This window comes from Hemicordylus capensis, chromosome 2 (genome assembly GCF_027244095.1).
Source record: "Hemicordylus capensis ecotype Gifberg chromosome 2, rHemCap1.1.pri, whole genome shotgun sequence".
Classification (NCBI taxonomy): Eukaryota; Metazoa; Chordata; class Lepidosauria; order Squamata; family Cordylidae; genus Hemicordylus; species Hemicordylus capensis.
Window position 1 is genome coordinate 97,450,494 of NC_069658.1, and position 27,489 is coordinate 97,477,982.

General features: G+C 43.1%; 1 protein-coding gene across 12 annotated transcripts in view; it reads right to left on the minus strand.

Annotated features, from left to right (window-relative positions):
- NTRK2 (neurotrophic receptor tyrosine kinase 2) overlaps nt 1-27,489 on the minus strand; it is a 270,371-nt gene that overhangs the window by 71,194 nt on the left and 171,688 nt on the right. For 11 of the 12 annotated variants that reach the window (XM_053302944.1, XM_053302943.1, XM_053302941.1 and 8 more), the window contains one exon: nt 18,713-18,901. In XM_053302944.1, coding sequence (XP_053158919.1) covers nt 18,713-18,901 — 189 coding nt within the window. The remainder of the gene's footprint in view (nt 1-18,712; nt 18,902-27,489) is intronic. The other variant, XM_053302946.1, reaches the window with a different exon arrangement.

Sequence of the window (27,489 nt, forward strand, 5' to 3'; positions counted from 1 at the left end):
GTGGACATGAGGACTTTTAATGACAGAAAGTGGAAGAGAGCCAGTTTTAAATCTAATGTATTGTACAATTTTATCTGTGGAGGTTTCAGATTTGCATCACTGAACTGGGTAATATAATATTTGCATAGTAGAAAAGGTAGGTCCATGCATTTCCTTTTCACATATATTCAGGTTCAATCCTATCCACGTTTACACAAAAATAAGCCCTAATGATTTCAGTGGGATTTACTTCCAAATAACGGTGTACAAGATTGCAGCTTTAGGGCTTAAGGGTAGAGTTATATATTCTGATAAATCTACACATCTGAGAAATGTTGATATAAATGTTGATAAACATTTCGATATAGACTGGTACAGAAAACCTAAAACCACAGGTGACCATAACGGTGTACAGGCAACAGGACTAATTAACTGGCTAACTTGATCACATCCACTTAAGTTTCCATGCATTCAATAGCAATTTCCTAAAGGTCTTCAGACATTTCCTCTCCAGGTGAGCTAGAGTTTGTTCTCTCTGTGTCCTTACAAAAAAGTTCAGTATTTTAGGATTCCACAGCAGAACTGAGATTCATAAATATATTTAAACAGAAACAGAAAGCCAAGAAGAGGCTTCTGTCTCTTTAAGAACTGAAGGCAGGCTACATTTAGTGTGTTAGAAAGTCTTTCCCATTTCTTCTTGTAAATATTTGACCTAAATCTTCTCCTGTGCCAACTCTATTATCATTTGCCCTATCTCGTATGGTTTTGAAAAACTGGGGGCAAACCTCTCTTCCTGACCTGGCCAACACAAAATGAACTGTCTGGTGTTTTTGAAGAAAGTGACAGGAAGAATTAAAAAAAAATATGAAATGAGCCCCTTTTCCCCAGTGAAAGCCACTTAAAATGATCTGTCATCATGAAATATAGCTTCTGGAAATATATCAAGAGAGATAGAAAAATTCCCAAAATTCAGTGCTAAAATTCCCTTCAGTGCCTTAACCCAATGTCTGCAGATGCATTGTCAAATAATGTAGAACCTATTTAATAGTTCTAATTGCCTGAAATATGCTGCTGCACAGCTGCAAAATATATTGCTTTAATTTAAGACATCAGTGTATTAAAACAAAAAACCAAAAGACTGCAAGGCATGGATTGGCTTATCTTTAGCTTATTTTCCTCTTTTGCCATTCTTTCTCCCTCCCCTTCTTGTGTTGAGAGGAGTCATCTTTCACATCAAAGTTTCATAGGGTGGAACTTGAGTATCACTTGGATAGATATGGATATTTTGCTTTTTTGCTGTGTCTTCATCATATGCATTTCATCTCTATGCTCTACCTCAGTGTTCTTCATTGTAAGGTCTGGGAGCCAGTAGCAGCTCCCATCAACGCTAAGTATGGTTTCCTAATTGTTTATTGAGTCTGTGTGAAGGCTCGGTCAAAGCTGAATACTCTGCACAATACTCCTGGCACCTCAAGGAGATGACCAGTCCCACCATGCAGTGATGTCCTTTGCCCAGAATTTTGGAGGCTCCTTTAGGGGAAATGGAGCCTTCTTGGACCCCTGCGCCATCTTGGAAGGTATGCATCGAGCACTGGGAAGTGTAGATGCCAAAAAAAGACCCATGACTGGGTTCACATATACCAAAACACAAAAGAGCCCAAATATTTAATATATTTATAAAAATATATTATTTAGAAATACTATACCTATAAAGGTAAAGTGTGCCGCCGAGTCACTTCTGACTCCTGGCGACCACAGAGCCCTGCAGGAGGGTTTACCATTGCCATCTCCCACGCAGTATGAGATGATGCCTTTCAGCATCTTCCTATATCACTGCTGCCCGATATAGGTGTACCAGTGGGCATTCAAACTGGCAACCTCTTGCTTGTTAGTCAAGCATTTCTGCGCTGAGCCATTAGGTGGCTACTCTACCTATAACATACTCATAATATAATAAAATATATAAGAAATTATTAATTCAAAAATAAAACCAGTATCACCACAAAATAAAAAGTAGGAATATGTATACTCCACAGTTCCACCAATAGTTAGTCCATGCCTAAGACATAATGGTATGACATATAGATATATTAGAACTAGGGATGTGTGAATTGGTTCGAATTTGAACCGGGGTGGTTCGAAGGTTCGAATTTGAACCAAACCAGCCATCAGGTTCGAGCTGCAGGTTCGAATTCAAACCAAATAGGGGATGGTTCGGTTCGAACCTGTGGCTGGTAACCTCTGTGCACTAGACCACCACTCACTCTGGGCCACCCCAGCACCCCACAAGTGGCTTTAAGGTTTTTCTCCATAGGGAAGAATGGAGGTATCAGCAGCCCCATAACTGCACTTGCGGGGTGCTGGGATGGCCCAGAGCAAGGGTGCTAACCCATGGGGTACTGGGTTTTGTTGTTTCTGAAGTGTTCTGAGTGCAGATTCTTTGGTAGCATATAGGATTTTCAATGACAAACCATGAATTCACTCTCATTGCTAACCTTAAAGACACATAAACTTCAAAAATCACTTTAAAACCAGCCCTTTGCCCAATTCCTTTCAAATAATTCTGATAGCTTCCTTGCCCACCTTGGGAACGACCACCCACCATACTCTGCTCTAGGACACCCCTCCCCCGCCCGACGTGAAGCTATATATTTGCTGCTATCCTCATTATTCCCTATGAGGAATTCAAAAATACTTTTAAAATTCACCAATAATTGGAGGAGTGTACGATTGCCTTGAGGTTTTGTGGGTGGTAGGCACTCCTGGGTGCCTACCACCCACCCCAACTTTGTGCCCCTAGATGCCCCACAATAGGGGATATGGGCTGGTTTGGGACCCATTATACCCTATGAGAAAAGTAATTTAAAATATTTCAAATATTCATTAAAAAATCACAGGGGTGTCTGAATGCTTTGGGGTTTGGGTGGCTGTTGACACCCATGGGTGCTCCACAATAGGGAATAATGGGCTGGTTCAAGTCCCATTATACCCTATGAGAAAAAATAAAAATAAATTTTAAACATTCATTAAAAAATCATACGAGTGTCTGATTGCTTTGGGGTTCGGGTGGCAGGAACCCATGGGTGCCAGCTATGACCCCACCCACTTTTTAAAGTTCAAACCAATTCAAACTGGTTTGAAACTGGTTCAAATTCGAACCGAATCAGAGGGTGGTTCGAGCAAAACCAAAACCGAACCACCCCCTCCTGTTTTGAACCCAGTTCAAATTCGAACCGAACCGGGCAAACTGGTTTTATACATATCCCTAATTAGAACTGAGATTTTCAATACAAACCATGAATCCACTCTCATTTGCTACCAAAGAATCTACACTCAGAACACCTCAGAAACAACAAAACCCTGTATTCTATGGGTTTGAAACCCATGGGAGTGGTTGGCACCCTATGTGCACTACACCACCACTTACTCTGGGCCACCCCAGCACCACCCAAGTACAGTTATGGGGCTGCTGAAATCTCCATTATAACTTATGGGGGAAAACCTTAAAGACACGTAAACTTCAACAAATCACCAAAAATCAGCCCTCTGCCAAAATCCTTTGAAAAAATTCTGTAAGCTTCCTTGCCCCCCTTGGGCACTACCATCAACCCCACACTGCTCTAGGCCACCCCTTTCCCCTGACGTTAAACGATACACCTCAATTATACCTTATGGGGGAAAACCTTAAAGACACGTAAACTTCAACAATTCACCAAATATCAGCACTTTGCTCAATCCCTCTGCAATTTGGGTGGTAGCCTATACCCATTAGGCACTACCACCCAGGGCCACCTTTTGGCCCTGGGACCCATTTCTTGAGCCGAATCAATTCAGATTCAGATTCAGAGTAATTCGGATCCGAATCAAATCTAGGGTGATTCAAATGGGTCAGATTCAGACCCAAAAATGAATTGGGGGTGTGTCGATTCAGATCCGAATCAAAACACTGAAAATCCAAATTGCACACCCCTAGTGGACACAATGAAGTTAGTACCAACATAGTCTGTACTTTGAAGCAACACCACCGAAGAAGGCCTTATTTAGGCTGAAATGTGTCTGTCAACTCATCAAGACAGCAGTTACTTTAGTGTTTGGACTTCTTCAATTCCAGTTTATACCAACTGGATTATCTATGGAATGGATTATCTATGGAATGGATTATCTATGGAATGGATATCCGATTATAACATCTGAGTATGTTATAGATATTGTATTTCTAAATAATTTTTTATACATTATATGTACACACACAAGTTCTTTTGTGTTTTGTCGTTGCACTAGGAAGTATAGCCCTTGCTTTCTCCACAGAGGGCACCATCTCACTTAAAGGGCTATTCCAGCATGGGGGAAAGCACAGTACTGTTTGGAGGTCATCATAGTAGTGGTAGAAATGATTCTCACATTGAAAGGTTTTTGCTAATGTGGGTCCTGTTTGAAAAAGAGTGAAGATTACTGCTCTACTCAATGATTAAAATGTTCCAGCTACGCTAGATCTTTCTTAGGGCTTGACTAGCTGACTACTGACACTAGACTAGCCAATAAAAGCCCTGCTAACTGGGCAAAGAGGCACCTTTTACCATGGTGATTCTCTTTATTTAGCGGGGGAGATTAACTGGCCCTATCCACCCCCAGCACAGTACTTCCAGTGACTGTTGCTGGTGTCTATCTTGTGTTTCATTTTAGAATGTGAGCCCTTTGGGGACAGGGAGCCATCTTATTTATTTATTATTTCTCTGTGTAAACCGCCCTGAGCCATTTTTGGAAGGGCGGTATAGAAATTGAAATAAATAAATAAATAATATTAACACCAACAATATTGATGATAAAATTCAGCCATCCCAGATTCTTGGGAAGGACTCGATGTCTGGATAAAACAAACCAGTCAATAACACCTGTCTGACTGTGTAAACAAGAAATAATAATATTCCCAGGACCTTGGGAAGGACTCGATGTCTGGATAAAACAAACCAGACAATAACACCTGTCTGACTGTGTAAACAAGAAATAATAATAAAATACCTCATTCTGAATGATGACCCTTCTTTCTCACAGCTCTTGGGTGATAGACCTGTCCTCCCTTACAGACAACAAGGGTCTACAACAGCAATGGCAGGCCACAAGAGAAAGACCCAGACCAGAACTCAGTCCTGCACAAATCCAGATGCAAGCTCTTTTACTATATCCACTCAGACAACACGATTATGGAACCTAAAGCACAGCAACCTAATGGTGGCAACCTAATTACTTATCAGTGATGCCCATCTGTTGTCTATAAGACTAGCAAGTGAATCTTTAAGACAAGACTAATCTGACTGGCGTAGAAGCATTTAATTGTGAGGTCATTTTGCTTCTGCTGACATGAAACTCACCATTCTTCAACAAGAGAATTTCAAAGGGATCTGTCAGTGAAACTGCTGAGCTAGAATTAATCAAGTTTGATTCTTTTTACTAAAGATTCCAATGAGACTGGGGTTTCTCTTCCACTACAGCATTGTTTAATTAGCATATCAAAGTTAGGAAGATCGTATTATCACCAATTACTGTGAATAGTCACTGTGCTTATCTTATAGTTGTACTGCTAACTAGGCAAGAGTCTAATCTGCTCTGTAACCCTCTCCATTATATTGGCAGTGCAGGTGTGGTTTTTAGAGGCTCAGAGAAGCACAGGCAACTCTGTAACCCCTACATTAAACTGTGAGCCAATAATAATACTATTACATTTGAGCTTTGCATAAAAATGTGATAAACTGTACATTCTTTGTTTCATGGTCCTTTGGTTCCACAGTTCACAAGATTTCATTCTATGCCAATTTGTGTGTGTATCTATTTATCACTGAAGATAACACTTAATACAACTGAGGAAGAGTTTTTTAGTTCATGAAAACTTATGGCACAATAAATTTGTTAGCCTTCCACAACATTATGTGAATACCCAAACATTATGTGACTACCCATAATTTTATGTGAAAAAACTTTGAAGCAGGGGTTCTCAACCTTTGTTCTCTAGATGTTGTTGGATTACAACTCCCATTATCCCCACCACTGTCACTGGGGATGAGGGAGTTGTAGTCCAACAAAATCTGGGGAGTCAACATTGAGAACTCCTGCACACAAAAAAGGATGTCTCCAAACTGGATAAACAGGCAACAAAATGCCAAATGTGGATTAGTGTCAGTATGTGCATAATAGGCCAATAACAACAACAACAACAACAACAACAAACCCTAACTCTGATTCAGATCACTGATGTGATCTGAATCTGCTCTAACCAACAAACAAGAGAGATGCAGTTCAGTAGGAATACCAGCTCAGTGGCTGACATCCTGACTACAATATCTAGAGGAAGTCCTACTGAAACTTAGTAGTCCTTTAGAGTAATTCCTGAATAGTACTATTGAATAATTGTCTGGATGTTAGCTACTGTGCAATAGCAATGAAAATTCTGGGTCAGGGATTATTAGGAAAGAAAATGAAAATAATACCACCAATTTATTTATTTTTACATTTTATTTTATTTTTTTACATTTTATATCCTGCTCTTGATCCAAGGAGGCCAGAGCGGTGTACTACATACTTAAGTTTCTCCTCACAACAACCCTGTGAAGTAGGTTAGGCTGAGAGAGAAGTGACTGGCCCAGAGTCACCCAGCAAGTATCATGGCTGAATGGGGATTTGAACTCAGGTCTCCCTGGTCCTAGACCAGCACTCTAACCACTACATCACGCCGGCTCTATCATAATGCCTTTATAAATCTATGGTGTGGCTGCATTTGGAATACTGTGAGCAGTTCCAAACAATCAAAATTATAAGATGTCAGGGATCTTATATGCCTTTAATGCATTTGGGGCTTATAAACTGAAGAAAAATATATGATAAAATTCTGAATGGTGAGGAGGAAGTGAAAATCTTCTCTGCTATTCTTATAAAAAGCAGAACCTTGGTTTACCTAATCATATTAATGGACATGCAATTCGGGATAGAAGACAAACGTATTAGTTCACACAACCCATAATTCACTTATAGAATTTGCTGCCACAGTACGTGGTGATTAGGGATGTGCAAAACATTTCGTGTACAGAATGATCTGTACCCAAATCTGCCTATTTTGGGTGATTTGTGTACAAAACAAATTGCCCATCTACAAGTCCTGAAAGATTCGGCTCCAAAACAAATCACCCAGATTTTGGAGCCGAAGGTTTTGTTGTTTCGGAACTCCATTTGGTGGTGATCTCCATGTAGTCTCCATTTTGTGTTTGATGTCTATTTGAATTTCCCGCCATTCCAAGCTTCAGATCAGTGAATGATAGCAGGGGCTGATCTGCTGACAATTCCCTCCCGGTTCCAGATTGGCTCTTTTGGCTCTTGCCACTCCTGACTGACCCCACATTGGCCAGGGGAAGGGTCGAAGAAGGGGCAAGGGTGAGGGGGAGTTCAAGGAGGGATTTTCAATTAAAGAGTCAGCAGCCACCATTTTGCCTTTCTGCCTCATGGGAGAAGAGAGAGAGAGCTTTGCTTTGCCTTGCCATGCCATGCCTATTGCCTTCTGCCTTGCCAGCCTGAGCCCAGCCTGTCTCCCCCTGCTGCTGCATGTCAGTCTGGGAATGGATTATATCTGCTGCATTGCTTGTTTTTTGTTCCTGAGAAGAAGAGAATTCTTTTTTCACCCCCTTCCTGCTGCTGAGACAATCACTGCCTGCGCCTGCTGTGTCTGTGCCAGCCACCAGCTGCAGACCCTGTGGCCACTGGCTACCTGGCCAGCCACATTTTCCAGGCTTTTGCCCCAGCCCTTGTGGCCACTGGCCACCTGGCCCCCAGATTTTCCAGGCTTCCCCCCACCACCAAATCTGAAGACTGAAGGAGAAGAAGATTAAAGAAGAAAGAGTAGACTCAGAGACCAGACCACAGAAGTGGACAACTGGACACATAATGTGGGTGAAACCATAGACTGAGTGAGTGTACCCCATTTTCTCTCTCTTTGTCTCTCTCACATACACACACCCCTCTGGAATTCTGTATTCTTGGGGTTTTTTCCTGTTTGGAGGGAGGTTTTGGGTTGCAATTGAATTTAAAAAGTTGTGTGTTGTTTCGTTTAGAAGAAGTCTAAACAAAGGTTCTGTGTGGAAAGGATCCCCGTTAGCTAGTACTAGTAGGTGGTTAGAAGGGTAGCATAGCCTCATGGATTTAAAAAATAATTCTGTCTTTTTCCCCATTCCAATATTTATTTTTTTTGCATTTTTAAAAAACAGAAGCCTGTCCTCCAGCCCACTGTGACCATGATATATCAGTATTAATACTCTATGCCCAGCAGCCTACAGGCTCTGAGTGGGCAGGAAGGCACAGACTCTAGCCTCCTCCCTGCACTCATTTATGCCCCACCCCTCATCTCCAACTGCAGCATTCTGAGGCCATGGCAAAAATTAACCCTAAACCCACTAACCCTTTCGCAGAGCATGCACAGGTATACTATGCCTCCTCCCTACATAATCTTAAGTCTAGCAGTGTGTGTGTGTGTGTGTGTGTGTGTATATATATATATATATATATATATATATATATATATATATGAATTCATATTCCTTGGGTGGTTTGTTGTTGTGCCTGTATTTTTGGGACCTCATGGATGGGCACAGGACAGGTTCTCTCTCTCTCTCTCTCTGGACATCTTTGCAATGAAGATGGGGTCATATTGTGACTTCTAGCACCATCATCATTTTTATTCAGACTAAATTGCTTGCATCTACAATAGGTTGTGCTGGTGCCACAGGCTCCGATCTTTTGCAGAAATGTAAAAAAAAAAGGTGCCACAAAATTGTGTGTCATTGTTGTCATCAACACTCTTTTACCTGTGTAGGTGGGGGGGGCAAACCTCACTGTTCCATTGGCACAATGTTGTTTTGCACACTTCCTTACTTAACTCGCTTCTATGGCCGGGTGCCACAGATGTAGCTGTGTCTGTTGCTTGTGGATGAAAAATGCTTGGAGAAGGGAAGGCAGGGCACATTTGATGCTATTGTTGGCCCTAGTCTGCTGCACCTGTGATATCACGCTTGCTTGCTTGATTGCTTGCTGCTGCTACCCTGCGTTCGGAGGGGGCACGTGGGGCAGTGCATTTCATTGTTGTTTCACACTGTTGTGTGTAGATCAATTGCATTTCTGGGGGGGGATGGTGGGACACAATGGATGTGGTGAGTGTGTGAAACAGTGGATGTGTGTGACTTTGGAAACCTTGTTCTTTGCAAAGCTCTGCTGTTGTTGTTGATGCGTGCTGCATCCACCCTATGGGACAATGGGGACAGACAGTGCCCGTTTCTGCCTGTGTGTGCCTCCTAGGAGTGCCACAATAGGTCAGGTAGTAGTGCCCCAATAGGTGCCTGCTACCATCTAGGTTTAAAGGAACTGGGCAAAAGGGGTGATTTTTTAAAGAATTTGTGAAATTTGCATGTATTTAAGCTTTTCCCCCATAGGGAATAATGGGGGTTGCAGCAGCCCCATAACTCCACTTGGGGGGCACTGGGGTGGTCCAGAGCGAGTGGTGGTATAGTGCACATAGGGTACCAACCACCCTCATACCCACGAGCCCATAGGGTACTGGGTTTTGTTGTTTCTGAGGTGTTCTGAGTGTAGATTCTCTGGTAGCAAATGAGACTCTCATTTGCTACCAGAGAATCTACACAAACAAATCAAACCTGGGGTGATGCGGGGGTGGGGGTCAGAGTTGGGCCGAAATCTCTTTCGATTTGGGTACAAATCAAAACATAAAATCAATTCGTGCACATCCCTAGTGGTGATGTTTACTGACTTAGGTGACTTTTGATTAGTCTATGAAGTTTTAGTGAGGATATCTAAGTGGAAGGTGACTTTTGATTAGTCTATCAAGTTTTAGTGCGGATATCTAAATGGAAGCAGGATGAATACAGTTACTGTGGGGTGGGCTATACATGGAAGCATCTGGCTAGCTAATCCTTGAGACAGAATGCTGGATTAAGATAGTTTCTTGGTTAGATCCCGCAGATCAAAACCTTAACAAAGGTTATCTTAAGAATATAAGAGAAACTCTGCTAAGCCATTTAGAATCTTTTCTACACAATGTGCCCCAGAAGGGGACTCATTCACATGGAGAACATAATGAGGCGGGTCTCATGATCAGTGAGACCCATCTCGAGAGGGTTAGCGCAGATGAGCAGGAAGGCAGCCCTGGGCAGCCAGATCAGCCGCCCACATGACTGCTGGCTGTGTTACGGAGCTGGCAGGGGCTAGAGGGGATCAGGGGCCATGCAGCCCCTGGAAGCTCCAGCATGCCCTGTGGGAGCAAGCAGAGCATGCTGGATAGACCCCCAAGCCGGGAGATTACTTTTAAGCCTCCCGGTCGGGGATCTACTCATGAGTTGCCATGGCGCGGATCCGATTGAAAAGAGACCCCGGAGCCAGGAGGCTGCTTTTCAGCCTCCCAGTCAGGGGTCTACTCATGAGTTGCCGTGGCACAGAGCCATGCCGTGGCAACTCACGATTGCAAAAACTGGGTTTGTGGAGAGCTTGCTCCGCAAACCTGGTTTAAGCACTGGGCTACTGAAGCAGGTGACCCGCTTAAGAACCATTGGGCTCGCAGCCGAGCCCAGTGGTTCTCACGATGGCAGGAAATTGGGCTAGCAGAGGCTAGCCCGATTTTCTACCATCGTGTGAATAGCCTCACGGTCTGCTAAAATTGGGCTAGGCTCCCCTAGCCCGATTTTAGCTGATTGCGAGAATAGCTTCAATATGTAACCTGGGCTGTCCCTGGTTATGGCTACAGTGGTTATGTCTCTACATCAGGCATGCTCAACTTAGGCCTCCCAGCTTTTTTTTGGACTGCAGCTCCCATAATCCACAGCCACAGTGGCCAATATCCAGGGATTATGGGAATTGTATGCCAACATCTGCAGGAGGGCCAAAGCTGAGCAGCCCTGCTCTACATGGTTATGGCTACCTAGAAATGATTCCAGTGATTGTGGCAGCTGAAATACTTTTGGTAACAATTGTGGAAGTTCCTGCCCAAATTTGTGGCTGAGCCTGTGGATGTCTCAGGTCACACAAAGAGAACCAGAGGTACAGTTGGGTGCATCTTATGAAGAAGGTTCTGACCATCTGAATCAGCCCAACAAAAATACTTCAGTGAAACACAGGGCAGCTTCAGACATCATGTGGAACAGTGGTAGAAGCTGAGTTCCAAGCAACTTCACTCAGTCCTGGGAGAACTCATTTCATCCTCCCATCCCCACACAAGTGCCTATTTGTTTTCTAGGAACTGGTCATGATGTCCAAATCCACCAATCTTGGCTCATCCTCATCTATTTCCAAGATCTGAACCTAAAGGTAGAATTATGTTTAGCTCTTGGATTCTCTAAAGGAAATAAGTTAGAATAAACCAAGATTGATGGCTTCTCAGGTGAGGGTAAGGCGCACTGGCTATATCAAAGCCATTACATCCTCCAGTCCTTCTCTCATCCAAGGAGACCCTAATAACTCTCTCAGCACCCCATCTATCCTTAAGCTAGTGCTATTAAATGCCAGGTCCATAAATGCAGACCAAAGTCATCCCAGGGGACTATTCTCACAATCAACAAAAATCGGGCTAGGAGAGCCTAGCCCGATTTTTGTTGATCATGTAAACTACCGGGCTCACAGGTGAGCCCGGTGGTTTACAAGCAGGTCACCCGCTCAAGTAGCCCTCCCTAAAGCCCAGGTTTGTGGAGTGAGTGCTCCGCAAACCCGGGGTTTCTGATCGTGAGTAGCCGGGGTACGGCTCCATGCCGCAGCTACTCACGAGGATACCCCTGGAGGGGAGGTGAAAAGCTGCCCCCCGGCTCCGGAGGTCTCACCAGCATGCCCTGCGTGCTCATGCAGGGCATGCTGGAGCTTGCGGGGGCCAATTGGCCCCCGCTCCCCCCAGCCCCCACCGGCTCTGTCACAGAGCCGGCAATTGTGTGGGCAGCCGATATGGCCACCCAGGACTCCTGCAACCATTGTCTGCGGGGAAAGCGGGCTTAGCCCGCTCTCCCCACAGTATCGGCAAAAGCAAGTCTCACTGATCATGAGACCTGCCTCAAGGTGTTATAATGGTTGAGCATGCTGACCAAGCATGTATTACAGAGACCTGATTGGATGGGGTGGAGGAAGATGTAAATTTCCGGGTGCAGAATCCGGGGGGAGGTGGAGTTGCCCTGCTTCATCAGGAGACCATACCCCTCACCAGATGCACTGTCCACCATTCTGACCAGTTTGAGTGCTTGCATGCAGTGCTGGGACTGTGAGACAAAATTGGGATTCTGTAGGTATACTGACCACTCCACTGTCTAACAGTCTACCTGCTTGAGCTGCTCAAGGTGGTCTCAGATGTGGCGCTGAAGACCCCGAGGTTGTTAGTCTTGGGGGACTTAACATCCACACTGAGGCCGCCTTGTCTGGTGCAGCTCAGGACTTCACGTCCTCCATGATGACCATGGGCTTATCTCAACTGAGATAAGAAATAAAATAAATAATAATAATAACAAAACAAACAAACAACAACAACTGGTTTCTGGTCCCAAACGTGGCAGGCCATACACTTGGCTTGATCTTTGGGTCAGTGGTGGACTGTGGTCCATGGATAGCCCAGGCAGCCATAATACCATTGTCATGGATGGATGACTATCTGGTGGAGACTGGACTGAGGGTGTACCCAATACACCTCTGCAGAGGTGGGGGGCCAATTAGGAAGGTCTACTCTTGGAGGCTTATGGATCCTAATGGAGTCCTGATGGCTCTGGAGGATTTTCCTGCTGACAGAGTAGATGATCCTGTTGACACCCTGGTCTCCCTCTGGTATGAGGAGATGGACTGGGTGATATACACAGTTGTGCCTAGGTGTCATCTCCCAACCTGCCAAGTCCAAGCAACCTTTAAAGCCTTACATGGCTTGGGGCTGCGGTACCTGTTGGACCACATTTGTCCATATGAACCTGCCAGGGCCCTCCACTTGGCATCTCAGGCCCTGCTCATCGTCCTCCACTAACAAAGATCTGGTTGGCATGGACTAAAGACAGGGCCTTTTTGATTGTGGCCCCTCTGCTTTGGAACGCCCTCCCCAAAGAGCTTTGCCATGCTCCCTCCCTCAGTGTTTAAAAAACAATTTAAAACATCTTTTAGAAGAGGCTTTTAAATATTTAACCTGCTGCTTATATTTGGTAGGCATTTTAGATTTAGTTCTTAGTTTTTTGCTTTTTATTAACTTTTAATTTTAAAATTTTAGAATTTGTGGTTTTAAGTGTGGTTTTAGCCTGGTCTTTTAACTTTATTAATCTTTTACTTTACATTGTATCTGTTTTGTTGATGTTCTGAGCCACCCTGAGCAGTAGTGTACTGAAAGGGGTGGGGTATACATATTTTAAATGAATAAATAACTAAATTTGGATGCCATGAGCAATCCTGGTATATCCTAACCTAAAAGGGGGATGGGAGGGGCAGAGCTTATGCACTCCTGGGGCTGAGGCAAGTTGTGCAGAGCTTGGCTTCAACTTCGGTTCCATGCAATGTCTGAACCCACCCACTCCTTTTCCCTATAGACGGGAAAGTAGAATTCTAGATTAAACTCTGAGAACCTTGTTAATGAGTCCTTCATTGGGGACATAATGGCTTCTTACACTTCCATATGGCACTGAAAGACAGGATGGTGGATGGGTGGGGCTTCAGCCTGTATGGGCACTGCTTTATCTTGTCCACTGGGTGTCAGGAGTATGCCACTCATCTATATCTTGTTGCATGCTGCCCTTTCCAAATGGCTTTAACCTGGGGCCACTTTTCACAGGACAAAAGGGCTTTGGCTGTCCCTGGGGTCTCTTTCATCTGAAGAACTAGACTCCGTAGTGAGCCCTTTCATAGAGACAGCTTCCAGGCAGTGATTACCAATGTGTTGGAACTTGTTAGATAGTGCCTGTGAGATTGGGGTCTGCACTCTGCATGACACTGACCCAGCAGGACATATCTGCCTCTAATCAGGGTTGCATGGACCTGTGAGCCAGGGCAAATGCCCCAAGCCCTGGCAGTCCGAATCTGGGTAACCAGGCTTCTAACCTTCATTTTTAACCCAGGTTAGTGGAAAGCAGGGGACCCGGTACCTAGGCTTGTTGATTGTGTGTCTGCTTTTCCTGCTGTTTCTAGGTCCTGGTGCCATATTTGTGGGAGAGCACTGCAGCATGAGGGGCTGCTAGCTGCGAATATGCCATCCGGCACAGTATACTTTATGGTCCCATGCTAGCAATGGTTTGAATAGGGCTGGGCCCAGACCCTACCCTTTCATGGCCAATATAAATGCAGCTGCTGATGTGCTGAGGTTTCTCTCCTCCTGGCCACATGGTGCAATGGGGGAAGGTTCTCCCAGTTCTTGGAGGACTTCCCTGATCCAAGCTTGCTGCTGTGGTGCTTGCCTGGAAATTGGGATGTAGAGCCCAGGCTCTGCTCGTCTGTCCAGTATGTGGCAAAGACTCTTCCAAACCACCCCCCTCTGATCATCTGCAAGTACCCAAGGTGTGTTAAGGGTTTGGAGATTGAAGTAATTCCTTATGTGAACATGCCCACAAGGTGTGGATTACTCTGATGGGTTGCTAAATTATCTAACACACTAATCTCATTTGGAGTAAAAAATATACTGATAGGTTACTCATTGTACTGTGTCTGATCATATCACTGTAGAACAGTTCTTTAGAAGCTATAGCATTCTTATTTTAATTGCACACTAAGCAACAGAGTTCTTGAATAAACAACTGCTCCTGCCCCCCACCCGGGCCCCCACTATTTTCTGAAACATTTGCCAGCGGCAAGGAACATCATTCAAGTACTAAGATTCAATTAATGGCATGATCACTTGATAAGGAATTGGCAAGAGGATTGTGTTAGATTGATTTATGAATAATTCTGGGTATGTGCTCTTTGATTTACCTCTAGTCTTCTTACCTTAAGATTTAGAAGATATTTTAATGCCAAAAATAAAAAGTACATACTTGAAATCCATTCAGAATTGAAAATGAAATGGATTTTGTAAATGGTAGCCTCTGATCTTTATGTTTCTCTTTCTTTGGAATTTTTCAGAACCACAAATGGTAAGCTCAAATGGAAATAGCATCCAGATCATATTAAGTGATGTACAAACCATATTTTCACATTTAAAACCATATTTTAGCATGTTATGCTCTTTTTGTATTGCACTGGATACAATGTGAAGAAGCTATTCCACAAAGGAAAAAGGTTGGCGTGTATTCAACACTGTGTTCGGAGAATGTTATGTGCAATTTTTGGCACAGGAAGATTCACAAAAAAAGTTGGCTATGATCCAAAAAAATTGCATGCTACCATGTGCAATAGCCCTAACACAATGTGAAAAATGAGTGATAAACACTAACATTATTGATGAAGTGTTGAGTTCTGTAGAGAACTTGGGACATTTCACATCACACACTGCAAACATGTGTTTGCCATCAAGTGTATGTTCAACAAATTGCAGCCAATCTTGGTGAGTGAATCTAAATTATACATGAATTGGTCACATTCACACTTTACATTTCTGTTGAACACTTGCATTTTGGGTATATACTTGAAACATAAAGTTGTCCGCATGACATGAGATTCTTGGGTAAGAGAGGGTTAACCAAAGAATCTCTGGTTGTCTGGGGCATCGGGCATCCTCCCAACTGAACAACACAGAGCCTGGGTAGCCCAAATCTGCTACCCAGGCTAACAGTGAGGTAGGAGGGAAACAGAGCGTGTTGTACCTCTTCCTCAGGTTATCTGCGCTGCTGCTGCTTTTAAATTGTTCCTGAGCAGCTGGCAGCCATAAAGTTCTAAGGCTTGTGAAGCCAGGCAGAGGAACACCTTTGCTTTACTGAGGACTGTCTTTCTGCTGGTCATGCAGTGCATTGTCAGATACTGGAGGACCCAGCTTAATTCCACCCCCCCTTCTCGATCTTGGCTATGGAGATTGTTTGTGCTGTCCATGTGGGTGCATGAGTGGCAGAGCCATGAACAGGTTCTGGTTGACTGGGAGCAGGAAGGTAGGATCCTGCCTTCCCTCCAGCTCCCCGCACCTGGTCTGGTCATGTGAACAAGCCAAAATGTGTGAAATAGGTCTATGACTACATGTACTGTGGACAATGAAATGCACAATTCATTCAGCATTTGTGGGGTGGGGCGGGGGGAGGAAGGCCATTGTAGCAAGAAATAATGGCAGATGTAGTCCCACAGCATCTGCAGACTTAAAGTTGAGAACCATTTTATTCATTTTCAGATGTGTTACTATTATTGTATCATGTATGAATAGCCATCCATTGCTGAGTGTATGTGTCAAACAATGCAATAATCTCTCTCTCTCTCTCTCTCTCTCTCTCTCTCTCTCTCTCTCTCTCTCTCTCTCTCTCTTTTCTCTCTCTCTCTTTCTCTCTCTCTCACACACACACACACACACACACACACACACACACACACACACACACACACACACACACACATTTTGTAACATTATCAGCCAGGAATTTCATGAATGAATGCAGAAAATAATTTTAGAAAATGTCATGGCAAAAGGTGGAAGGGTTAAGGGCATATTATATCTTGCTAAAATTTGTAAAATAAACCGAAACCCAAGAAAGTCTTTGGGGATTTTAAACTGATTGGAACCAAAAGAGGATAATCTTTTAAAACTGTGCCATCCACCCCAACACCTGCAAAGTACTTCACTGTAATGTCATGGCCTGACTTCCAACAGCGACAATTGGAAATTTATAGGTCATTCCAAGGTGAAAAGCTGCTCCCTGTACAGTAATGCTCTGACACACAATGATCTCATATAATTAATTGCTCTTCCCCATCACAGCTATGAACCTGCAACAACAATTATCACAGTTAACTGGCTTCCTCTATATTGGACTACAACCAAGTGAATCTTATAGATGTGCCTTAATTATCCTCAAAGTCTTGTGACAGCTTAAAGATGAACAAGCTTAATGCAGCATAAGCTTTTGTGGACTAGAGCCCACTTTATCAGATGCATGGAAGATAATGTCTAGATCTGGGCAAGTTTCATCACACTATTGATAGATTTCCACTATGTGGCTAAATATTATGCCTTCCATATATCTACTAAAGTGGGCTCTAGACTATAAGAGTCTATGCTACAATACATTGTAAGTATTTAAGATACAAGACTCTTGTTTTTGCTGCAACATATTAATACGGCTGCTTATCTGGAACTTAATTATTCTGTTCAACATGGAAAACTCTTGAGGATGGTTGAGCCTAAAGGATAATGGGAACGTACAGAGACCAGTAGTGTGCACAGATTGAAAATGAAGCATTTCACCATGCCCAAGGTGGAGATTTGAAGGAATATTAAGAGAGATACAAGTTAAAGAACTCTAGATATGGTATAAATATGTACAGAAATTCTTCACACACTTGGAGGGGGAGTAAAGCCATTCTCAATCATTTCTTTGCAGATCTTTCTACAGTTTTAAGAAGGGGAACCAATGATCACTTTCTTTTTCAAGAATCACAAATTCAGGTTTCTGAAGTATGAGTGCTAGGCTGTATGGAATAAACATACTCTTGGTAGGGTAAGTACCAAACTAGAAATGATTTTGATCACTGATCACAGTGTCAGTGTCTGTGTTGAGCACATATTCCCCCCCTCCCATCTGTACTGGGGCCATAGAAGGGGGGGATAAGGGACTTACTGTGGTCCCAATGAGATCAGGCCCTCCTACACATGCTTTTGCTTGTGTAGGGAAAAAGTTCCCATTGGAACCAGTAGAAAGTTTTTTTTCCCCAGAGCATGTGCAGGAATCCCTGATCTGGATAGGGGCCATGGAGGTCCCCTACCCTCTGCCATAGTCCCAATCCAAATCAAATCTCCACATGTCCCATTTAAATAAGAAAAAGTCGCATTTTATTTGGCCCAAAGATTGCCAGGGAAGCTTAGATGTCAACTCTGAGCACCATTACTTCAGTTTTATTTTTAGAAGGAACAATGGTGAAGTGCCAGAATGCAATTCTTTTGGCCACTGTTTGCATGTAACAATGTTGTACAATTATTGCCTTACCTTTTGTGACCAAATCAAGATATGCTTTCAGGATCTGAATAGAGTGGACCAAATTCATCTTTGGCGTATACTCAGACCTGCTACACATGCAGCAGAATGAGGTGGTAGAATGGATTGTACCAATTCAGACTGCAGGTACCATTTCTGAATGCTCCTCCACATAAACAACTTCCTGCAAGTAGAAAACTAACACATCAGGGAGAAAGGAACTACCCAAGCCCTCTCTTTGCTTTGCTAGTTTTCTACTCACAAAGATATATACTTGTATATATTAAAAATATGGTTCCTCCACCTAGTCTAAAGTTGTACAGTCCATTCTACCAGCTCATTCTGCTGCATGTGTTGATCCAGCTTATGTTGGCAGGAAGCAATAGACTACTACTGGATTTATCTCAAATGCGATATGGGAGAAAGTGTTACTTTAATCCACACAAGACATTCCTAACCTTACCTGAAGTAATATATTTGTAACAGAATTTGAACTTGTTGTGTTATTTGAAAATTTCTATACCATCTCTCAAATAAAGGAAGTTCTCAAAGTGGTTTACAAACAAAATCAACAATAATGTCAATTAAAACAAACAGTTGAAACTGGTAGCAAACAACTGGAGGTAGAAATAAACATCTGTACTTACACGTGTCGGGTTTGAGTTGACTGTTTGTGATCCCAAAATACTGAGGATTTTCAATTACAGGAATCTTTGTCATTCCTATTATCACTGCATCTGGGCCACCTTCAGAAGAAGATGGTGTATTACTCCCATTAGAGATGTGATGGAGAGGACTTGCTGAATCGTCGTCATTGCTGATAACTGAAGAAGGACCTAAAGTTAGAAACAAAGATTCCCCTGTAACTTGACATAGTTCTCCCCTCCCTCTGCCATTGCCTTGGCCAAAAGATAACATACTTGGTTCAAGGCACCAAGGGCCTCAAACTGGAACTCCCAGGGACCAAGTTCTAGCACCTTACCTTCTTCAGTACCAACGCAGTATGTCCACCAAAGAATTGCAGGTTGTAGGTACCACTTAGGCAGCATTAAGCCCCACCCGCTGAATCATGGGGTCTGGTGACCCAGAGAACCAATGCAGCTCCAGCTAGTTCTATCAAGACTCAGCACCAGGCCCTGCATGTCAACTCAACTCCTGCATGTCAACTCAACTCCTGCATGTCAACTCAACTCAACTCCTGGTGAGAAGCTCATGCCATACTCAGCATCTCTTCCTTAGGTAGTGTCAGAGGATGGCCAGATGGGACAATGGCTGACAGCTTTGGGCCTTGGGGTGATGGGGCCCATGCAACTCAAGAACTTCCAAAATGACTCCTAAAGGCTTTGAACGAGGCACAAGGTGAGAGAAGGAGATCAGCAGCCTCCTTTCATTGCCCACCACACCCTTTAAAGCCTGCAAGGGTCATTGGAGCTCTTCATCTGCCCCTTGCAGGTTATGAAAGGGGCATTGGGCTCCAAGCAGCCTCTTCTCCTCACACCCTTCAAAGGGAGCTCCCAATCTGAACTGTGCAAGCTTTGAAAAAGGCACTGAGTGAGAGAAGCAGCCCGTAAGAGCTGGGTGTGGCAACACAACAGGGATGTTGCTCTAGCAGCTGCTTGAAGCAGACTGCCAGTTTTTATGGCTGCTGCCCAGACAGAGTAAATTGGCCCACTCTTTCCCTAGAAATGACTGTTACCTAAAGGGGCCTTGCCCAGTTTTTTTACACTCTGGCAGCAATGGTGCTGAAGGACCTCTACTAGAACTGGCAGGTCCTCAGGTGACTCCTCTGAGAGAGGATGAAGACAGGGTCCTTGGGTCTTGGTGGAGGTAGTGGCTCGGGTTCCCCTGGAATGGGCTCACCTGGGAACTAGGTCTTAGGATCTTCCCACCCTATCTCATCCCCTGAACTGCCCGCTTCATCTTGCAATTGACATGAGATTGCCCCATGACCTCTTTAAAGCCTACCAATGTTGGACTGGGAGCTCCCAGCTCCTGTTAAAACCCTTGTGGGCTTTGAAAGGGGTGCAGGGCAAGAGAAGGCACTGGCAGCAGTCTCCTCTCCTTGCTCCATTAATTCCTTCCTTTGATTTAATTTCCTCTTGCCAAGGTAAAACTCCCCATGGAGGAGGGGGGCTATGGCATTCAAGCACCAAGAGCCCTCTTAAGACTTGGAGCCTCCCTTCCTATTCTCTGCCTTGTCCTCACAATAGCTGCCACTTCTGAAACTTGACCTTTTGCCTACTGGGCATACCATGCTGCTTATCTCTGGCCCAACTGCACACTAGCTGCTACTTCTTGCACTTGATCTTTCCCTGCCTTAGACTTAGACTACAACACTTGCTTCTGGTCCTCACTTCACTGATGGCTTGATGTCCTCTGAACTTGGGGCTGTGATTCTGTTACTGTTTGGGAAGCTGACCCATAGCACATCCTATTAGAAGCACTAGGGCATTTTCCAGACTACGCAATTTGCAATGAGTAAAGCACTGCAAAGTGTGACGTAATAGTGAAACAGTTTAAGACTGAGAGTAAAGCATTATTCAATGCTTCATTATAGGCTGGTGGCCATTCATATTTTCCATCCATTGCAACATGTTTTCAAGGCATATTCTCCTAGATATGTATTTATCTGCTCCTCAATGGAGTTGTGGGGTGGGGGGGAGGAGGTGATTCTTGGCTGCCTTGCACAAATCTGCCAGAAGGGGGAAGCGCCGTTCCAAAACAAAAATCTAACTTTGTCTTGCATCATTCCAGTTTTGCGCAAGCAATAACCAGGGGGAAATTTTAAAAAAGAGCGGGAGCGGGGTGCATGAGGAGATCCTTTGGAGTGACAAAACAAGGGAACTGCTTATTGTGGGAGGAGTGAAAGGGAATCCTGTGGTGAGCCAGGAAGGGGGAAAGACAGGAACTGGCATGCCTCCAGAGAAATAAATAAATAAAGAGTAAGGGGGAGGCGGAAGGGAGGGGAGGTGCTCCTTCAGTGAGGGCTGTGGGATTGCACAGATGGTAAATGAATCATGATTCCATTCAATTGGTTCCTTTTAAGTAAGCGGCTGTTCTCTCTCCCTGCCCTTTGTCTTGTAGTAAGCAAGTGGGATTGCACAGAAGTAAATGATTTAGTTCAATGTGCTTCCTCTTCAGTAAAAGTGCACAAGAAAGGGTTAGATTCAGAAATCTGCCCAGCTTCACTAGTATGAGTCTCTGCACTAATATGAGTCTCACAGTAGCAAATTAAAAGGGGAATGCATAAAAGAACCCCAGTGGAATAATAATAATAATAATAATAATAATAATAATAATAATAATAATGATGATGATGATGATGATGATGATGATGATGATGATAATAATACGCAGCTTGTAACATCTGCAAAAAATACAAGCTACCTGTAGCCAAAAATTGGTGGGGCCATAAAATTGAAAAAGTTGAAGAAAATGAAGATGTAAACATATTATGGGAATTCCGACTACAAACAGACAAACATCTGCCACACAATACACCAGATATAACTGTAGTCGAGAAGAAAGAAAAACAAGTCAAAATAATCGACATAGCAATACCAGGGGATAGCAGAACAGAAGAAAAAGAAATAGAAAAAATCACCAAATACAAAGATCTACAAATTGAAATTGAAAGGCTGTGGCAGAAAAAGACCAAAATAATCCCAGTGGTAATTGGCGCCCTGGGTACAGTTCCAAAAGACCTTGAAGAGCACCTCAACACCACAGGGGCCACAGAAATCACCATCAGCCAATTACAAAAAGCCACTTTACTGGGAACAGCCTATATTCTGCGACGATATCTATAACCATTGACAATAAAATTCTGGCATCCCAGGTCCTTGGGAAGGACTCGATGTCTGGATAAAACAAACCAGTCAATAACACCTGTCTGACTGTGTAAACAAGAAATAATAATAATAAACCTCTCCGATCTCTTCCCTCTCCCTCTGTCTCCCCTTCTCTCCCCTTCTGTGTTGACAAGCTCAAGTTATATTGGAAGCAAGCTGAGGAGGAGGGAGATGTGAGGTTTGGGAACTGTGGGGAGGAAAGGAGGGGAAAGCCGAGATTTCTCCCTGCCTGTTTCTCTCCTCATGGGGAGTTGGTGGAGGAAACAAGCACGGGTGGGGAGGGGGAAGAACTGTCCATACTGCAACATGCTGCAATGCATAAACTCAGTTGCAAGTCTCCCTACCATGGAAAAATACAGCTACTTTCTTGCAATGCTATCACCATGTTATAGGGCCATAATGCTTCATTAAAATTTGAAACAAGGCATCAGAAATATGGACAGCTCTTTGCTGACAGTGCAGCGAGCACAATGTCAAAACACTGGCAATATGGAGGGGCACTTATGGGACACGTGGCAGCGTGTAATCTGGGAAACGCCCCGGTGAGAGCAGAGTACAAATATTTTGATTAATGTTCCAGTCTTAAGCACATTTACTTATAAGGCACATCAACCTTCTACATCATGGAATATGGATGCAATGGAATGGGATGGAGACGAAGAGGCTTCTTAAGTGTCACATGCTTCCTAGAATAGTTTACTTATCTCCCAACATTGACAGATGTAAGCGTTCTGTTTCAGAAGATGTAAGCCCTGATGAGTGTCCAGCAGAACACTGTTGTACAAGTTTTCGGGGCTGAAAGTGGTCAGTTGTCTCTCCGCCATCTGTCACTCACTTTCCCAACCCTAGTCTTTGTGCTTAACACAGATTAATGCTGTAAGTGTGATTGTGCCCGTTTTTTTTAATCGGAAGGCTAGGCAGAGGGTGGGACTTCTGATCCATTTCCAGCCCTGTAAACTTGTAACAGAATGCCTGACATTCAGTAACGGAACACCTGAACAGGTCCATCAAGACACAGGGGAACAGGAAGCATGAGGCAATTGCTCATTTTCCAGTTTCTGTTTCTTCCTGTGTTACATATTCTATGAAATCATTAAAACATACTTGCAAGAGCTGCTGCAATCAGCATTAAGTCCAATCTGTAATTTTTTCATTCCACAGGCACTGCCTGCACTACAAACATCCTACTTACAATCATCCATCCATCCAAGTAAAGCTCCAAAACATATTATATTAAGGAAGTCCCGAACTTGCAAATGTCAACCTGCACATAAGTTGTTGCTCTTAGGATCTACATATGTGAGCCCATTTGTAAGTTGGGGACTTCATTTTAATCACTATAATTTGTTGAAACATTGGATTGATTTGGATAACACTTCTATTGGCCAACTCAGCATTGAGGTAGAGGAGCACAGGCATGCAGCTACAACTTTAGATGCTAAAGTAGTATTTAAATACTAAAGTAGTATTTCATACACACAGTGAGGAATGATTTGGATGCACATCTCTTGGGGGGAGATGTGCATGCCCACTCTCCTCTGCCACATGATAACAGGCTAGCAGATGGATGATTCAGCCCAACACATTCATGGGCTTGTTGTTGTTGTTGTTGTTGTTACATTTATATCCTGCTCTTCTTCCAAGGAGCTCAGAGCGGTGTACAACATACTTAGGTTTCTCCTCACAACAACCCTGTGAAGTAGGTTATGCTGAGAGAGAAGTGACTGGCCCAGAGTCACCCAGCAAGTATCATGGCTTGTTAGTGGGTGGCATAAGCTTAAATAGAACTTCTACATAAGTAGAAGTTTTAAGCTTAAATAAGCTTAAATAACTTCTGCATATTTAAAGGCCCTATAACAAAGCTGCTTGTTGAGTGTTTTGGGATTTTATGTGCAAAAAAGCCTATGCTACAACAAGATGGCAGAAGAAATCCAAAGAAATGCAGTGGAGGAGGTAAGAAATATCTTTAGCAAAGCATTTATTGACCTTATGATACTAAACTTGCTGAATTTCAAAACTAGGATGCCACTAGGCCATAAGACAAATATAAATTTAACCTGACAGAGACATGGTTCTTTATATTTTTAAATATACATTCGGTGTGAAGGGCCAAGTTCATTTTCTTATTATAGCTCAGTAAGCTCTCTTAGAGATATAATGCAACAGACACCTTGAAGCATTATGCAACTGCAGCGTTCTCTTCTAAGTACGAGAAACAGAACACTTCATCATTTGCCAATTCCCATCATGTATACACAGGACAGAAGTGCACATTAGGCATTATAGGAATGGCAAGAAGTAGCGTAAAGACCAGGAAAGCATTTTACTGACTTGGTTTCCTTTGCATGCTGCAGAATTCTCACATAAATCTACATCTGTGAAATGGAACAATTAAGCCTTTGTAAAATAAATAAAAAATACCATACAGAGGTATTTTCTGTTCCTGTGACATTTGTCCTTCATATTCTTTGGCTCATTTGTCATAACATATACATTTGTACATGTATGCAAATGTACTAAATAAATTAAATTAAATAACATCATCTGCATTCTGCAATCCTACTTCAGAAATCAAGAAGCTAAATTAAAGCTGCTGATCATCTTGACCACTATTTCAATTACAACTCATATAGTGTGTTTCTTTTCTCTACTTCAAGTAAGGACTCCCAAAGCCTGGCATAATTGCCCTAACAGAACTCTCTAAAAGGGCAGAGAGGACCAGCGTTTGGGAACATGATAGATTTGGCCAAGGTGGAGGTCTGACTGAGGCTTCCAGCAGATATATCAACATTACCTATTTGTAGCAACTGTATACTATCAAGTCTTCTTCCAAAGAATCCTGGAAATTGTAGTTTTCTGGTTTTAAATGGGCACAAGACTGCAACTGTTCAGTCAGATGCAGGTTCCTTACATATGTGGATGCACATGGAACTGCTACACATATAAGTGCTTTCCCGTTGATATTAATGTCAGGCATGACTTCATCGAGAACTTCCCCCAACTTTTAAGTTAATGGGGAAACTAATTTATTTATTAATAATTTATTTATTAATAATTAATAATAATTAATAATAATTAATTTATTAATTAATTAACATTTATTAAAATATTATTAATAATATTTATTAATAAGAGCCCCTGGTGGCGCAGTGGTAAAAACTGAAGCCCTGTAACCAGAAGGTTACAAGTTCGATCCTGACCAGGGGCTCAAGGCTGACTCAGCCTTCCATCCTTCCGAGGTCGGTAAAATGAGTACCCAGAATGTTGGGGGCAATATGCGAAATCATTGTAAACTGCTTAGAGAGCTTCGGCTATAGAGCGGTATATAAATGTAAGTGCTATTGCTATTTAGGAGGTAGCTATACATGGATAATGGGCAAAAGAACTGTGCTTTCACTAAAGTTATAATAAACAGCACAGCAGAAGTAGAGAGGAAAGGAAAACTACTGAAATAAAATAATGTATTTTAATATTTTAAAAGAGAATAAAATGTTTCCAGCAAATCTATCACAATGAAGGAGGTTAGCTACAGTTTTCAGAACACCTAGAGGCTGTTCTCATGTGCACTGCACCCTAACCCAGACTAGGGAAGCCCAGCCTGAGTTAGGCTGTACCTGAGAACTGCTGGGATCAGGCCCGGTTCTGGCAGAGCAGCGCCACCTAGCCCAGCTTTTCAACCTGGCTCTTAGCCAGGGTTAATAACTCAGCGAACTCTTAACCTGGGCTCCAGGATCATATGTTTGATGGGGCTGCCTTCAGGGATGGGCACCTAGAGCGCCTCTTTACTGGGAAAATCCCTCAGTGCACTGCACACATCGCATGGTGCATTGTGGGATACCCAGAGGCCAGGATGCATTGTCCAGGCCTCCAGAGTACTTTGCTGCACTACACAGCATGGATTATCTGGGAGTCTGTGCTCCCAGCAACATTCAAGCAATCTTTGAATGTTGGGGAATGTTGGGGAAGGTGAGTTGGAGAGCCGCCCCCCTTCCACCCCCCCCCGCCCCCCACACCTGGTCATTTGAATAGCTCTCTACTTTTCTTTTGTGTTAAGTTTGTGATGTAATTAACAGATGGCAAGTTTCTGTGTGCCAGGAGACAGCTAAATTTACACCTATTTAAATATCTAGTTTGTCAGAGTCCCTTGATAAATGTGAGTAAACTGGTGTACAAACTGTTTTAATGCTTGCTTATCTGACAGATGAGCTATTAGACAAAAAGCTACATCCCATTTCCTTAATGCACTGCTGAAATTACATTAGAGTCAAAGGCTAAAGCTACAGAGCCAACACTTAATTGAACACCCAAATTTATGTATGAGGCTTCAAGAATGCAAAACAATTTTCAAAAGGGAATTTGAAAGTCTTAACTTTGAATTGGCAAGAAGCTTTAGATGCCCCTTCATCTCTCCCATTTGCACAATGTGAACTCAGAGGCAAAGGGTAGTTTTTTGACCCACATGCCTGAATACTGCCACATCTTGCTTAAATAGGGTCACCTAATTACTTGTCAAAAGCAGAGGGAACCATTTGCTGGCATTTATTATTGATATGGTTTTCACAAATCCAGTGTTGGCTTCCAACCAACAGTTGGAAAAGTGTGGTTTTTTTTAAAAAAAAATTTTTTTAAAAAGCTTGGAAATAAATGCCAGTAAAAGCCAGGAGTAACCACATGTAAGGCTTCTTTAAAAAGACAAAGTGCAAAGTAACAAAGATTATCTATAACAGAAATGTCCTGTTTGATGTTCTCATTTGATTTCATTTTAAAGGTTTCTTATCTTGAAAAGATGGAAGCTGGAGGAAGATAAGAAACCACTGCATGTCTTGCAGATAGGGAATAAAATAAAACATACATATACTGCCTTACAGTAATGATCTCTCTACCTCCCTCCCTCCCTCCCTCCCTCCCTGCCCCCTTCCTCCTCCTCCTCTCTCACTTTGATGTGTACAGAGAGCTCTGTAGTTGTCTGAGATAGCACGTGTGTGCCTGTCTAACAAATTCATAATGCATATATCATTGCCAACCTGGATACAAGTCAGAAGATGTATGGATAGCAATTATCTTAGTTTCTGATGTAGTATGTCAAAAATGCACAGATTGTGACTGGCCTTTGTGTGGGTGTGGAAGTTGTGGGGGTGGAAGCATCTTCTGCTGCACACTGCATGGAAGTACCAGAAACGGTACCAACATCCCTACCCCCACAATATCCTTACTCCCACACACAATGTACACTGGCTCACATTCCCACACAGGAACATGCCACTCTGGGGAGCCATCTGTAGCATCATCTGGAGAGGGCAGAGAAGGTTACTTGCCCACTAAAAGCCAACACTTGCCACTTCCTATCACATCCAAAAGATCTGAAACCCAGCAGTGTTGAAATTTATTCCTGCCACATTCACCACCCCTTGACCAGTGCATGCTGAATAAACTTAATACCACTAGGCTGCTTATGCTAAATTATTTTCTTTTAAACATTAAAGCAACAGAAGATTTCATTTTGCCATGCGTGTTTAGGCACTGTGCTTAGGTTTGTGGTTCTGCTCTGGGTATCATTTCTGATCTTTAATAGA